Consider the following 16,792-nt stretch of genomic DNA (forward strand, 5'->3'; position numbering starts at 1 on the left):
TCTGGGCTGTGGGGTTGGGGCTTGGTCCCTGTGTCCCTGACTCACACTTTTGCAGTGCTCTGAGATTTCCTGAGCAGGTAGGCACAATTTGGTTTGATACCCTAGTCTTGTATTTTGGAATTTATGTGGGTAGATAGGCTGCATATATAACAGTCCTGAAGTGTTCAGCCCTGTGGGCAGGGGAGTCCCAGTCCCAATGTTGGCTGCTACATTTCTACAATGCAGAAATGGAGCCCCCTTTCAGCCAGAAACCCTTTAGATTTAAGATTCCACCTCCCCCATTTTGACGGACATGAATATTGGACACTTACCTGTGAGATGCTTAGGAGGGTTCTTTGGGGGCCAGGCTGCTTTGAGGGCATTTGAACCCTGGATGTTAAGCACTAAGTACTAGAGAACCCAGAGTGAACTGGATGGCTGTATCAGGTGAGTGGGAAGCAAAAATGGCTAGGACCCAACTTGCCAATTGAATAATCTAGTGATCTAATGTCAAAGAAATCAGTGTTAGTATCAGCTCAGAGAGGCATCATCCTCCCTGTCTCCTTCTCATATCTTATGCATCTGTACCTCACTGTAAGGATCTGGTGCCAGGGAAAGAAGGGCTCTAGCCTGCAAGGCCAGGCCCCAGCTCTACCTGTGTCTTCTGGGCCCATAGAGTTCCTCTGTGGCTGGGTATCAAAAGCATTGCTCAGTTTCTGAGTCCCAACGTTATGAAATCTGCTTAGATTCAGCACAACTCAAATAGCAAGTCAAAACAAAAGTGTAATCCATCAGCTACTGATAGGTCAGGAATGCAGACTCCCGTCCCACCCTCAGCCAGAGTGTTGCACAGCTTTTAAGCCTTAATTGTGCATTTTTGCAATATCAAAATAAAGTACTCTTTTGGTTTCAAGATCATAATTTGTAGAATTATGTAGAAGACCAAAGAGCACAGTCATAATTTGTAGAAGGCAAAACCTAGTTTTAACAGTGTAAACAATTAGTGTCTCTAAAATCAATACCAAGTGCATTACCCTTATGTTACAAAGTCTGGCTGCCAGTAAAATATGTTCTTGTATATGAATACAGCTTTAATACCTCATTAAACAAATATAAACCTGGTTTTTAAGACAGGACAGGAATTATGCCTACATCAGAAGAGGGCATCAGATCCCATTACAGATAGCTGTGAGACACCATGTGGTTGCCTGGAAGAGTAGTCAGTGCTCTTAACCTCTGAGCCATCTCTCCAACCCGAATTATATAATCTTAAACGTTTTGTTACTGATGTTACAGACTTTTAACCCTACCCAATAATTTACAAACCAAAAATACATAACCATGACACACAGACCATAGTAAACTCACTCATTTAAGACCAGTCAGAAACAAGTATGCAGTAGCCAGAACATTTATAGGTTTAAAACAGACAGACAAAACTTTCCTGACCTCCCCCAGCTGTAATTTCAAGGGAGGAGCAACTAGCTACCTGCTTAATCCAATTCTCGTGGGCACAGCAGACCTGTAGTGGAATGAGCTGCTGGCTTCCCTACTGGAGAAAGCTGCCCACCAGCCCAAGCACTGCCTTCTGCAACCACATTATTTCACTGTTCTGGTCTTGCTATGGTAGTAACAGCATGGAATGAGTTAAGACTAAGTAAAGGGGTGGATGACAGATGAAGTTTGACCCATTTCTCTGAATATGAAACACAAGAGCAACAATGAAATGAAACAAACTACAGACACAAACTGACAGACATGGACAAACCCTGCATGCTCAGGATAGCCAATACACTGGATGAAGAGGTGGAAGAGAACAAGATGTCCCAGCAGCAGGACCCATACCAGATGCCCTACCAAAGGGGCCCAGGAGGCAGATGAGGTGTCCCTCAATCCTCTCAGACTCTGAAAGCAGTACTGCCTCCAGCCTCCTTCAGTGAGTCAGCCAGTGGTGCTCTAAACAGAACCAGAAACAGGCTTACCTCTGGAGGTCTTGAATAAATCCGGGATTTCCCAGCCAATGCAACAAATGTTGTGGAGTCTATCTAGATCCAGCACAACTCAAAACAGTAAACAAAAATTGTTTTGTATTGCAATCAAGCCACTATTGATAGATCAGAGATACAGAACAGCCTCAGGAGTTGAACTGTGACCTCGAGGTAGAATGTTAACAACACTTTTAAGCCTCAAAGCTACAGGCATCTATGCCAAGTTACACTTACAATTTTCTACTAATCACGATTCTAGGATGAAGGACTTTCTTGGGGGCATCTCCCTATGTGGTACATTTATCCTGTTTTCACTCTTTGATTTATTTAACTGTGGTGGAGCGACTTACCTGGCATACAACTTACCAACCAGGATGGCAGTTACCCAAGGAGGCCTTGAGAACTTCAATGTTATTTGACCCCTATTCAAAATGGAAGCTTTATGCAAAATGGCTTCAGTTTGGTTCCTTCTTACACCAAATCTCAATCCACAGGAATACCAGTAGAGCAGGCTCATGATGGAGAGCAGAAGTATGTTTAAATCCAGAAGATAAAGGTGTTCTAAGTATTCACTAAGTTGTTAACTGTCTATCTAACAGGCAGCCTATTCCCCGAACAAAGGGCTCAGTTTCATAAGTCAGGCAAATAAAACCACATCTGACTTTTCACTTGGCTAGAGTCAGGCAGGTCTTATTTCCCGGCTCCCTAGTTTCCCATACCTAACAGACAAGAGCTAGAGACAAATGTTAGCCCTAAGAGGAGGGTGGTTGGTGGTGTCCAAGGGGGTGGGGCAGTCCGGGTGATCAGGCAGGGGGATGGAACTGTAGGAGGACTCCCAGCCAGTAAGAATTAAGTAACAAAAGGACAGAGTCCAGGGGTTGCATGCAGTTGCTGATAGTATTTGGTCATACCTGGGGAGTGGGTAGACAGATTTCCTTAAAGGCAGGAAGTTAGGGCTTTGGAGCGTTAGAGCTGAGACTGCACATCAGCTACTTCAGAGAGAGCCAGTGCCATGGGTGTTTGGAAGAAACTAACCTTCCTACTGCTGTTGCTGCTTTTGCTGGTTGGCTTGGGGCAACCCATATGGCCAGCAGCTACGGCTCTGGCCCTACGTTGGTTCCTGGGAGACCCCATGTGCTTTGTGCTGCTTGGCTTGGCCTTGCTGGGCAGACCCTGGATCGGCTCCTGGATGCCCCACTGGCTGAGCCTGACAGGAACAGCTCTTACATTATTCTTATTACCTCCACAGCCACCTCCAGGGCTACGCTGGCTGCACAAAGATGTGGCCTTCGCCTTCAAAATGGTTTTCTATGGCCTGAAGCTCAGGCGATGCCTTAACAAACATCCTCCAGAGACCTTTGTGGATGCTTTAGAGCGGCAAGCGCAGGCACGGCCTGACCGGGCTGCCTTGGTGTATACTGGGGCCGAGGGCTGCTCAATCACAAATAGCCAGCTGGATGCCAGGTCCTGTCAGGCAGCATGGGCTCTGAAAGCAAGGCTGAAGGATGCCACAGTCCAGGAGGCAAGAGATGCTGCTGCTATCTTAGTACTTCCGTCCAAGACCATTTCGGCTTTGAGTGTGTTTCTGGGGCTTGCCAAGTTGGGCTGCCCTGTGGCCTGGATCAACCCACACAGCCGAGGGATGCCCTTGCTACACTCTGTGCGGATCTCTGGGGCCAGTGTGCTGATTGTAGATCCAGGTGAGTGCCCCGGAGGCAGAAAGGGCAGAAAGGGACAGAAGCAAGGGAGGTCAGAAGTTTCTGGAAGCTAGGCAGAGAGCCTTTTGTTGTATCTATTCCCAGGCCATGCAATCAGGGTCAAAAGGTAGGTTACCAGGAAAGTAATTCTAGGATCACCACTTGGGAGTCCTTCTCTTCTCTAAATCTTTCAACTCTATTTAACTAATTTTTAGTTAATTTTTTTTTTTTGAAGTTTTTGCTTGCTGTTGTTTTCAAGGCAGGATCTCATGATGTGAAGCTCTGGCTATTTTGGAACTCAGTATGTAGATCAGGATGGCCCTGAGCCTACAGAAATCAAGCTGCCACTGCCTCCCAAGTGCTTGGAATAAAGGTGTGGGCCACTATGTCCAGCTTTATTTGAATAAGTTAATATTTTACCAATTATAAGGTTCCTTTTATTTTTAAACTCTATTTATTATTTATTTATTTATTTATTTAGAGACAGGGTTTCTCTGTGTAGCCCTGGCTGTCTTCGAACTCTCTCTGTAGACCAGGCTGGCCCCAAATCACAGAGATCCACCTGCCTCTGCCTTCCCAGTGCTGGGATTAAAGGTGTGTTCACCACCATCCAGCATTATAGGGTTCTTTATCTAGGAACAAGAAAGCTTTTCTCTGGGATCTGCTTTTTTTGTCTCTGGGTTTCCTTGACTTTGGAAGAAGCTAAGATTTGCCTCTTTTCTCCTCTGATGGTCTCTGTAGACCTCCAGGAGAGCCTGGAAGAAATCCTTCCCAAGCTGCTAGCTGAGAACATCCACTGCTTCTACCTTGGCCACAGCTCACCTACTCCAGGTGTAGAGGCTCTGGAAGCTGCCCTGGATGCTGCGCCTTCTGACCCAGTGCCTGCCAACCTTCGAGCTAAGATTACGTGGAAATCCCCTGCCATGTTCATCTATACTTCAGGGACCACTGGTGAGGATGCCTGTGGTCCTGCTCTGACCCTCCACCCTCTGATCTTGACCCCATTCATCTTGCACCATGCCTTCAGTTTGTCCTCTGACACCCAACTCTGCCCTTGATCTGGACCTCTGCCTTTGACTCTGACCCCCTAATGTGGCTCTATTTTGTTTTGATTTATTACTCCCAGTCTGAAAACCAATCAGAGAGTGGGATTTGGTGCTGTTCACATGTAAATGCCAGGACTCAGAAGGTCAAGAGACAAGAAGATCCAGAGTTCAGAGTCTGCTCATTTCAGTGGAGCACATACTAAGATTGGACCAATACATGAATTAGCATATCCCCTTGCAAGCAGTACAGGCTAATTCACAAAGCATTCCATTCAGTGTCTTTAAAAGGGAATAAATGTTCAAGCTGGGCCTGGTAGCCAATGCCTGTAATTTCAGCACTTGGGAGGCAGAGGCAGATGGCTCTCTTGAGTTTGAGGACAGCCTGGTCTACAGATCAAGTTTGAGAACAGCCAGGGCACAGAGAAGCACTGTCTCAATAAACAAACAAACAAATAAATACATACAAATATATAAATACATAAAGGAATGATGATTCTTTTTGGCAGAAAGAAAGGAAAGATGGAAAGAAAGAGGGAAGAAAGTATAGGGAATCCACTTGAGAAGACTGCTCAGACATGCATTAAGCCAGAGGCGATTCTTTATTAGCTAGCTGGTGACTGCTGTAGGTGTTGAGAATCTCAGTGTAGACCAGAGCCTTTTTCACGGTGAGCTTCTAATCACAAAAAACACATTCTAGGTTGACATACTTCAGTTAACAAGAACAGTTAGCACAGAAGCTAGAAAGCAAAGATTATTACATTTAGAGACTTTCTCAGAACTATGGACTTTGATGGTCCTTGTCTTAGTTCTCGTAGGTGGTGCTGTCTATGTGCTGAGTTTTACAGCCTGAAAGATATTTCCATCTTGGAGTCAGCTGTGCTAAGTCCTCAGGGCCTACTAAGGTCCAGGGCCTCCCTACAGAAAGGAAGGAAAGGAGGCAGGGTGAGAGTGAGGGAGAAAGAAAAGAAGGTTGGATGGATTGAAGACCAGTCTAAATTACATAGTGAGTTCAGGCTAGCTTGAGCCACAGAGAGATATCTTGTCTCAAAATAAAACATACTGAAAAAAAAAAAAAACACACTCAACCACAAATTTTCATGCTTTACTGTTATTCCTATTTTGGTACTTTGAGACAGAGTCTTGCTCTAGCAGCCCCAACTGGCTTTGAACTCTCTACACGGTTGCCTCACCCTCTTGAGTGCTGGAATTACAGGTTTGCATCACATTACCCAGAAAATCTCCATCCCTGGTCTCCTTTGAGAGGTTCAAACCCAGGCAGACCTGACTGTGGAGACTCACCCTGCAGTTGTGGTCTCTCTTCCTACCCAACCTTTATGGCTCTTTCATTGTCTAGGACTTCCGAAGCCAGCTATCCTGTCACATGAGCGGGTCATACAAGTGAGCAGCATGTTGTCCTTCTGTGGGTGCACACCTGATGATGTGATCTATGATGTCCTGCCTCTGTACCACACAATAGGGCTTGTCCTTGGAGTCCTTGGATGCTTACAACTTGGTAAGTCCTTTAAGGATCTCCCTAGCACACAGGACCACAGTGGGTATTAGTGTGGGACAATCAAAAGAACAAGATGCTATCCTCTTTACCTTCAGTTTGTTTTCCCTGTTCCAGATTTTGGGTCACATTGCTTGGCATACAGCCTCTGGTGACCTCAAACCTCTGATTATTTTGATCATACCTTCCAAGAACTGAATTACAGATCTGAACTACCATGTCCAATTTTAGAAACTTTATTTACTTATTTTCCTAGAAAGATGGTGTCTCACTATGTAGCCATGTCTGGCACAGAACTCAATTTGTAGATTGGGCTGGTTTCACAGAGATCTATTGGCCTCTAACTTTGGAGTGTTGGAATCGAAGGCACGTACTGCCATGCCTGGCTAGATGTTATCTTTATGCTTATAAATATCACAGTATGCATCTGTAATAAAAACTGATAACTATTAAATTTAATAGTGACCTTTTGATGTTAGTTGATGCCTACATCTTGTCAGAGTTTCCAAATTCTGTAATTAATTACATTTTCTCTGTTAAAACAGTACCCTCCTCTTGTCCCTTGCATTTCTTGTTAGATCAAAAATGTTAGCCTGCCAGTGGTGGCGCACGCCTTTAATCCCAGCACTTGGGAGGCAGAGGCAGGTGGATTTCTGAGTTCCAGGACAGCCTGATCTACAGAGTGAGTTCCAGGACAGCCAGGGCTATACAGAGAAACACTGTCTTGAAAAACAAAACAACAACAACAAAAAACCAAAAACAACAAAAATGCCATTGGTTTTTACTGGTGACTAATACCCATATGCTCAATACAACACTCAGGAGACAGAAGCTGGAGAACCACTGCAGCTCAAGCTCAGCCTGGTCTATATACATAGCAAGGTCTAAGCCAACCATGGCTCATTTGGTTTTCAGCACCAATATCACAGGACTCCCAATCACCTGTCACTCTAGCTCTAGGAAGTCTGACACCTTTTTCTGGCCTCTACCATGTGTAACACACACACACACACACACACACACACAGAGAGAGAGAGAGAGAGAGAGAGAGACTCATGCCAACATATACATAAAAAACAAATAAACAAATCTCTCATAAAAAATCAAAACAGGACAAAAATAAAATGTCTTCTAGAGGCTAGTATAGTTTATTTATTGTGTAGGGTTGGGGATGGAGCCTAGGACCTGGTACATGCTAGGCCGCCCTGTAGTGAACTCAGGGCAAATGCTCTACTATTAAGCCATACTCCCAGCCCCTCTCTGGGAGATTTTAGGTAAAAGCTCTACCACTGAGCCAAACTCATAGCACCTCACTGGTGAATTTTAGGTGTGTGTTGGTCAATGCCAAAAAGTGTGGCATTATTTTGCATTTGAAATACCACAATCAGGTAATCACATAGCTAGCTGCTCACAGCAAAATGGAATATGATCATCCATTTTTCCCGACCAGGAGCCACCTGTGTCCTGGCCCCCAAGTTCTCTGCCTCCCGATTCTGGTCTGACTGCCGTCAGCATGGTGTGACAGTCATCCTGTATGTGGGTGAAATCCTGCGATACTTGTGTAATCGTCCTGAGGTAAGGCTCTAAAATGAACTCTCCAACATGTAACTCATAGGCATGGAACCCCAGATGACTTTCCAAAGTTATCAGACAAAGATTTAGGTAAGGAGTGAAGACATTTACTCAGATATAGAATATAGGTTTAGCATGTGTAAGACCTGGCATCAAAGACAGACTCAGCTATGGGTCTCTTGGCTATACAGAGAGTTGAATGTTAGCCTGGACTACACTGAGACTATATCAAGACAGAGTCTCATAGGACAAGTTCCAAACACTCTCCACATTTTCTAGTGGGCCGCTTTGATGGTTAGTCACCTGGGCTAGTATGTGTTAGATTCCTTTTCTCGTAAAATACAAAAACAACCTAAGGGGAGCAGGAATTTAGAGAAGCTCATCATATCACATCCACAGTCAACAGTCTCAAGTAATGAATTAATGTATACATGCTAATACCCACTTTGATGTTTCTCCTTCATTCAATCCAGCCTATAAAATTATACTACCCACATCCAGGATGGGTCTTCCAAAGTCAATCTCTCACATGCATGCTGAAAGAGTTAAAAAATTTTAAACCTTCCACAGATGGAGTCAAGAGTGAAGATCAGCTTGTTCTGTACTCTGGGTCCTAGGAAACTAGCTATCCACAAGACAAAATAAATAAGATAAGAGTTCAGAGCTGGGAGTTCAGGACAGTGTAACCAAACGCTATGGGGACCAGGAACTAAAAACTAACCATAAGATAGATTGAACGTATAGGCTCTTAGAGAATAGCCTGTTCCTTGTACCCTGTCACAAACTAAATAATGGGCTGGGACTTTCCACAGGTGCTCTCCAATAGCCCTCCCTTACTCCCCCTGGGTTGTGGTTCCCCCCTGAGTTGTGGTTTTGGGCTTTAAATTCTCTCTGTCTCCAAAGCCCTGGGGTCAGACCCCATTGCCCCTGCGTGGGCTACAGGTCTTGACCTCAGTATACTGATTAAAATATACCTCTTGCTGATTACATCAAGTTTGGTGTCTTGCAGTTAATGGGTGGCCTCGAATTCCCAAGGCTTGGGTGAGGGCCTCCATTCGTGGGGGCCTTACAGTGCTACAGGCTAATCTAACCTACACAATCCTTCACTGAGACTCTCCACAGGTGACTCTAGATTGTGCCAAGATGACAAACTATCACAACAGGTGACTGTACTTTGTCCAGTTTCAGTAGCTTCATTTGGAAAACGTAGATAAGAACAGTCCCAATCTGGACCTTACTTAGCCCTGGATCTCAGTTTACAAAAACAACTACTAATAATAGATACTGGAAAGGAAAAAAAAAATACTTCCTACCTGAATGGGGGATCTGTAAACATGAAATGAACTGACTATATGAAGTACCTAGAACAATTTGGCTCAGGATAAACACACTAGATGTGAGATGCTCTTATTCTTACAGTGCAGTGAGCTGTGGTCTCTAGGAAACTATCTCTAGTCAATACACCCCTCCCCCAGTCTCTCCCTACCCCTTCAGTCTCAGATCAAAAGCCCCATGAAACCCCTTTCCAGGAAAGTGCATTCCACAGGTCACACTTCAAGATTTCAAGTAATTCCCCAGTTCACCTAGAGAATGAACGTCACCAACAGAAATGTTTATAGATCATGGCTTCCTAATCTACATAGTGCCAGATGATCAATAGTTTGCCTGACATTAAGATCATATTAGTTTGTCATCCTGGCACAATCTAGAGTCACCTGTGGGAGTCTCGGTGAAGGATTGTGTAGGTTAGATTAGCCTGTGGCACGCATGTGAGAGATTGACTTTGGAAGACCCATCATGGGTGTGAGTGGTGTAATTTTATAGGCTGGCCTGGATACTCCAGTTCCTCCTAGCTAAGTAAGTCTGCAGATAAAACCTACTTCAAGCAACTTTCTCTAGGCAAAACTCCCCTATAATGTCTGCAGGGATACTTTAGGTAAAGGTTCTAGTAATTTTTTTTCTAAGATAGGATCCTCCCTATATAGTCCGAACTGGCTATGTGGCTTATTTTGAAATCCAACTAATAATCCTCCTGCCTCAGTTTCCTAACTAGAGGGATTATAGGCATGCCTTGCACCCATGTTTAACTGTTCTTAAGTACCACAGATAGAGTCCCTAAGTATAGGTCTCACCACCACTTTCCAGGTAACTCCCAATTAACACCGAAACTACCTTCTTCAGAAAGAGTTCCTAGCCATACCTCCCAGGGTACCACCTGTGACCATTCTCTGCTTGTCCCTGCAGCAACCAGAAGACAAGATACACACAGTGCACTTGGCAATGGGCAATGGACTTCGGGCGGATGTGTGGGAAAACTTCCAGCAACGCTTTGGTCCCATTCGGATCTGGGAATTCTACGGCTCCACAGAGGGCAACCTGGGCTTAATGAACTATGTGGGGCACTGTGGGGCTGTGGGCAAGACCAGCTGCCTCCTTCAAGTGAGTGAGCGGGACTCCCAGTGTAATGGTGGTCCCAGGGCTGAGCTCCCAGTACCTTTGTCAATGCTTCCCACCCCCTATCCCAGATGCTGATTCCCACTGAGCTGGTACAGTTTGACATAGAGACGGCAGCGCCTGTGAGGGACAGACAGGGCTTTTGCATCCCTGTGGAGCCAGGTAAGGAAGTCAGGAAGCCTTCTTTGGATGTGTGAGGGGTAGTCAGTCACTTTCACTTCCTTGGCTGGAACAAGCTGCCCAAAGTTCTTTCATTATTTTTTTTCTTCAGATTTTTTGGGTATAATGTCTCATATAGCCCAAGTTGGTCTTAATCCCCCTGCCTCCAATTCCCAAATGCTAGGATTACAGGAGTGTGCTACCACCCTGATGTCCAAAGTCTTAATATTGGTGATAGGTGGTGGTGTCTGTGACCCTTGAACTTTAGGTCTATCTGACCATGACCTGGGGACCTCTGCCTTAGAGGATTTCGGCTCTCCCCAATTCCCATTTCAATCTTACTCTAGTCTACTGGATCAATGTCTGTTGGTTTTCTCGAGCTTTCTATAGGGGCCACAAGCTCCCAGATCATAGTCCCTTCCTGTACCTTCTCTCCTGGGGTTTTGCAAGGGCTCAGGTATGTCTTTCTTCCTGCCCCCACTTGCCAGTTCCTCATCTTGCTTTGTTTTCTTATGAACACCCAATACTACTACTTTCTCTCTTTTCAGAACTATTTGATTTCCTGAGTTTCTCTGTCTTCCTCTTGGTGTCTTGGTTCCTCTCACCTTAAGTCTGAGTATCTCCCATCAACATATCTTGAAAAAAAAATTTTTAAACAACTATTTATTTTACTTATATGAGTACACTGACACTGTCTACAGACACACCAGAAGAGGACATTAGATCCCATTACAGATGGTTGTGAGCCACCATGTAGTTGCTGGGAATTGAACTCTGGACCTCCAGAAGAGCAGTCGGTGCTCTTAACTGCTGAGCCATCTCTCCAGCCCCCATCTTTAAAATTTTATTTTATGTATATGAGTGTTTGCCTGCATTTATGTATGTGCACTTGGTGTGTGCTTGGTGCCTGAGGAAGGCAGAAGAGGGTGTCAAATGCCCGAAAAGTAGAGCTACAGGTGGTTGTGAGCCACTATGTGGATGGTGGGAACCGAACTTTAAATCTTCTGAAACAGCAGCCAGTGTTGTTGTTTTGTTGTTTTTGTGGTTTTTTTTTTTTTTTTTTTTTTTTTTTTGGTTTTTCGAGATAGGTTTGTTTTTTCTCTGTGTAGCCCTAGCTGTCCTGGAACTCACTCTGTAGACCAGGCTGGCCTCGAACTCAAAAATCCACCTGCCTCTGCCTCCCAAGTGCTGGGATTAAAAGGCGTGCGCCACCACTGTCCGGCCCAACCAATGTTCTTACCTGCTGAACTATCTCTCCGGCTTTATCAGTACATTTTAGCTCTACCTTTGGCTGGGTGAGGAGTCCAGAGTGAGAAACCTCTAGCAGGACGGCTGCCTCCAGAGCTGGTGGGGTTTCTATTTAGGACTTATTTTCGATTTACACCCCCAGGAAAGCCGGGACTTCTTTTGACCAAGATTCGAAATAACCAACCCTTCCTGGGCTACCGTGGTTCCCAGGATGAGACCAAGCGGAAACTGGTTGCAAACGTACGGCACGTAGGAGACCTGTACTACAACACTGGGGACGTGCTGTCCTTGGACCAGGAAGGCTTCTTCTACTTCCGAGACCGCCTTGGTGACACCTTCCGGTCAGGCATGGGTGGACTGGAAGGGCAGGGCTTCTGGGATGTCCTACCTCCCTAGGGATGGATGTAGCCCTGTCTTCCCAGGGGTGGGGCATGCCCTTTCTAGGGCGTGTCCTCTTTTCCTGGGGTGTGGCTTCTATTCCCAGGGACAGAACATCCTTTCCTGGGGCTGGGATCTCTCTTAGGGAGGATAGCATCTCTGTCAGGGGGCAGAACATTCCTATCCTAGGGCATGGCTTCTCTCCTTTCAGGTGGAAAGGCGAAAATGTATCCACTGGAGAGGTGGAGAGTGTGTTGTCTAGCCTAGACTTCCTAGAGGACGTCAATGTCTATGGTGTGCCTGTGCCAGGTATGGAGAGTTCGCCTGACTTTATACATCTTGCACCTTGTGTGTAGACGATTTGTTATTACAAATTAAGGGCCCTGTTGGGATACAGAGAGGTTAAAATATATGTCCAGTTGCACCGCCAGTAAGCAGAAATAGGCCTGCTCAGAGTGACTAGTTGCTTTCCAGGGTGTGAGGGTAAGGTTGGCATGGCTGCTGTGAAGCTGGCTCCTGGGAAGACTTTTGATGGGCAGAAGCTATACCAGCACGTCCGCGCCTGGCTCCCTGCCTATGCCACACCTCATTTCATCCGTATCCAGGTAAGTGGGAGGTAGCAGGAGTAGGTGGATAAGGGAATTGGTGTCACATTCAGGGGTCATAATTATCGCTTTGCAGGACTCCCTGGAGGTCACAAACACCTACAAGCTAGTGAAGTCACAACTGGTGCGTGAGGGTTTTGATGTGGGGGTCATTGCTGACCCACTCTACATACTGGACAACAAGGCCCAGACCTTCCGGAGTCTGATGCCAGACGTGTACAAGGCTGTGTGTGAAGGAACCTGGAAGCTCTGACCACCTAGACAACTGGAAGGCTATTCAAAAGTGTGGAAGTCGACACTAGTCAGCTTCACAATGTTGTCAGGGTTCCAGATGCCCATGGCCCAGTAGTCCATAGAGAATAAACTTGAATGTCTATACAGAAGTCTCTGTGTGGATCTGAATAGATGAATGCAGCTGTTCAGTGCTGCTTCCTACCCCACCCTGCTACAGAGTTCTCTGCCAGCTGGTCCAGTGAAGAGAAGAGGGTGCAACTCTGAGTCTTTTGTGGCCACTGAAGGACAAGGCTTGGGTCAGGGTAGAATACCCGATATAGATGACAGATGTCCTGTTAACTGTTGTCAAGGGGGTGTACATGGGAGGGCTGCGGATGCACGATCTGACAAAGGCTGAGGGGCAGGACTAAGTAAGGCAAAGGTGATCTGGAAGAGACTGGGAGAAGAGTGTTTCTGGAAGATTAAGGCCCTAGAGTATATTTGTTGAGGACCAGGAGGATGACACTGGGTCCCTGAATGTAGCCCTGGCTGGTATGAAACTACATAGACCAGGCTGGCCGTGAACTCAGAGATCTGCCTACTTCTGCCTCCCAGGCGCTGGGATTAAAGGCTTCCACCGCTATGGCCAGCTCTTCATTGTTTTTATTATGTTCAAGCATGTACTTAGGTGTGTGCATGTGAGTGCAAGTGCCCACAGAGATCAGAGGCTTCCCTTTGGAGTTGTGAGCCACCTGGTGTAAGTGCTGGTAATAGAACTCGGGTCCTCTGCAAGAGCAGCATATGCTCTTAACCACAGAGCCATCTCTTCACCCCTCGTGTGTTATTTTAAAGCACAAAGGACTGACAGAGCTGGTGTGCACCCATCTCGTGTTACCAGGTGTTTTAGGGTTACGTTACTGTTTCTATTGATGAACCATGACCAAACACAAAATGGAGAAGAAAGGCTTTATCTGGCTTACATATCATAGTCCATCTTAGTAGGAAGTCAGGACAGGAACTTAAACAGAACAGGGTCTCGCTGCAGAAGTTCACACAGAGTCCATGGAGGAGTGCTTGCTCCTCGTGGCTTGTCTAGCTTGCTTTCTTACAGAACTCAGAACAACCAGCCCAGAAATGGGCCCCACCTACAATGGAGTGGTGTCCTCCCACATCAATCACTCATTAGAAAATGCTCTGCAGGCTTTCCCACAGCTGGATTTTATGGGGGCATCTCCTCAATTGAGGTTCCCTCGTCTCTGATGACCTTCACTTGTGTCAAGTTCAAATTAAACTAGCCAGGACACAAGGAAAGGGCAGGTAAGTTTAAAGCCTCAGTGGCATCTAATGCTACTGTCATTCCCTTGTCAAGGACCTCATTCCTTGAAGTCTTGTGGAGGAGTTGGGGGAAGGATTGAGAAACCAGGAGGGGAGCTGAGCAGTGGTGGCGAACGCCTTTAATCCCGGCACTTGGGAGGCAGAGGCAGGCGGATTTCTGAGTTCAAGGCCAGCATGGTCTACAGAGTAGAGTAAGTTCCAGGACAGCCAGGGGTATACAGAGAAACTCTGTCTGAAAGACAGAGAGAGAGAGAGAGAGAGAGAGAGAGAGAGAGAGAGAGAGAGAGAGAGAGAGGGAGGGAGGGAGGGAGGGAGGGAGGGAGGGAGGGGAGGGGAGGGGAGGGGAGGGGAGGGGAGGGGAGGGGAGAGAGACACACACACAGAGAGACAGAGACAGAGAGACAGAGATAAACCCAGAGGGGATATGGACTCTACAAGAAGACCAACAGAGTCAACTGACCTAGACCCTTGGGGGCTCACAGACACTGAGCCAATCAAAGAGCATACATAGGCTGGACCTAGGATGTGTATGTAGCAGACGTGCAGCTCTGTCTTCATGCAGGTCTCCCAACAACTGGAGTGGGGGCTTACTCCAACTCTGTGGATCCTGTTCACCTAACTGGGCTCCCTTGTCTGACCTCAGTGGGAGAGCATGTGCTTAGTACTGCAGTGATTTGAGATGTAAGGGTGGGCTAGTACCCAGGGGGTACATTCCCTTTCTCACAGGAGTAGGGTAAGGGGGTATAAAGGTGGGGGGCTGTGTAGGGCAGGAATTGGGAGTAGAGGTGGGGCTGCAGTGGGATGTAAAGTGAATAAATAACTAATTAATGGGAAAAAAAGAGAACATTTCCCTGTTAAGAGTTGTGAACCTAAAATCATTCAGGAAATGGGCTAAAATGTGGGAATTGGTATAAGCCAGGAAAACCCAGAGACCCAATTTTAAAGGTATTCGCCAGAAGGGATTAGTGTCTGATTTAGTTCACAATCTCTGGGTAGGAATGGTAGTTTAGGAGAAGGAGATAAGACAAACACAGACCAGAAACCACAATGTTATTCTAGCATCTTTGAACTCTAGCCAAGTCAGGACCTGTGGCATTTCTGGCTAAGCACAAGAACAGAACAGCTGTTTAGGGGTCCCTGCCCTGAACTGCCTGACCTAGCTTTATCTCCTGTCCTCATCATTATGGCCTCTGGAAATAAGGTCTGTACTGTCAGGAGGTAGAAGTATTCCTATGAATTGATTGACAGGATTGAGTGTCCCCACCCACAACTCCACCTCCCACCCCCCACCCCCACCCACCACCCCTGACCTCAGAAATGCCCCTGAGAGCAACTCCAAGAACCACAGACTACAGAATGCTGAGGTCTCTGGGAACTGTTCTCTGTAGGTCAGGACCAAAAGTACTTTGGGGGACTCGGTGTTGAACAGAGGACAGGAATACTCCTGCTGGAGTTGTGGCACAGCCCCCAGGGCCAGTTGTTAGTGGGTGAGCTCGAGTTGAGGCCAACTCTCCCCTCCTTCCATCAACCCCCTTCCTCTCCCTCCCCCAAAAGACGTGTAACCACATTGTTGGTGAACAGCTGTACCCAGCTGTCCCTTGGTTAGGAACCATGGTGGCTGCGAGTTCACGATTGCAATGGCTCTGCTGTTTCTTTTTCTTTGACATTTTAAAAAAGAATTATTTATTTTATGTATATGAGCACACTGTAGCTGTCTTCAGACACACCAGAAGGGGACATCAGATCCCATTACAGATGGTTATGAGCCACCAGATGGTTGCTAGGAACTGAACTCAGGAGCCCCAGGAAGAAAAGTCAGTGCTCTTAACCACTGAGCCATCTCTCCAGCCCTAACCTAGTTTTTTGGGTTTTTTTTTTTTTTTGCAATTATTCAGCCTGGTGGTGGTGGTGCAGGCCTTTAATCCAAGCACTAGAGAGGCAGAGACGAGGAAGTTCTGTGAGTTCGAAACCAACCTTGTCTACAGAGTGAGTTCCAGGACAGCCAGGGCCATCCAAAGAAACCCTGTATTATTTGTGGCAAATATTAGCCCCAAGTGATCTTTGTGTATTTTGGACAGAGGCTGATTACTTACCCAAGCTAACATTGGACTTTGATCCTTTTACCACAGCCTACCTAGAAGTACTGGGATCACAGGTGCGTGCTACTGTGTCTAAATCAGAATTAGTCCCCCCCCCCTTTTTTTTTTTTGTTTTTTTGTTTTTTTGGTTTTTTGAGACAGGGTTTCTCTGTATAGCTCTGGCTGTCCTGGACTCACTCTGTAGGCCAGGCTGGCCTCGAACTCAGAAATCTACCTGCCTCTGCCTCCCAAGTGCTGTGATTAAAGGCGTGCGCCACCACTGCCAGGCGTAGTCCGTTATTATTAACATGATTTTTTTTACCCTGTTTCATTAAAACAACTGGATTTCTGATATTCTTTGCATGTCTGGTAGAGAGAATATATTTTTAGGTAGTTGTGGTGGTGTACATGGAACATGAAAACAAAAGGCTTGCTCATGGCTAGTCTGGGCTGCAAAATACCATTTCTAAAAACAAAAACAAAAATCAAGCTAAGTGTGGTGACATATGCCTAAAATCCCAGTACTTAGG

The 16,792-nt window shown here is 46.1% G+C and overlaps 1 protein-coding gene across 1 annotated transcript; it reads left to right on the forward strand.

Annotated features, from left to right (window-relative positions):
- The first annotated feature begins 2,854 nt into the window (after window positions 1-2,854).
- On the forward strand, window positions 2,855-13,019 carry Slc27a5 (solute carrier family 27 member 5). The gene is made up of 10 exons (XM_076927498.1): window positions 2,855-3,667; window positions 4,406-4,615; window positions 6,065-6,223; window positions 7,671-7,795; window positions 10,037-10,231; window positions 10,318-10,408; window positions 11,796-11,994; window positions 12,243-12,340; window positions 12,506-12,636; window positions 12,713-13,019. Exons 1-10 carry the CDS (start codon window positions 2,980-2,982, stop codon window positions 12,887-12,889), a joined length of 2,073 nt encoding a protein of 690 aa, XP_076783613.1. The 5' UTR covers window positions 2,855-2,979; the 3' UTR covers window positions 12,890-13,019.
- The last annotated feature ends 3,773 nt before the right edge of the window (window positions 13,020-16,792 follow it).

Source organism: Arvicanthis niloticus, chromosome 30 (assembly GCF_011762505.2).
Source record: "Arvicanthis niloticus isolate mArvNil1 chromosome 30, mArvNil1.pat.X, whole genome shotgun sequence".
Classification (NCBI taxonomy): domain Eukaryota; kingdom Metazoa; phylum Chordata; class Mammalia; order Rodentia; family Muridae; genus Arvicanthis; species Arvicanthis niloticus.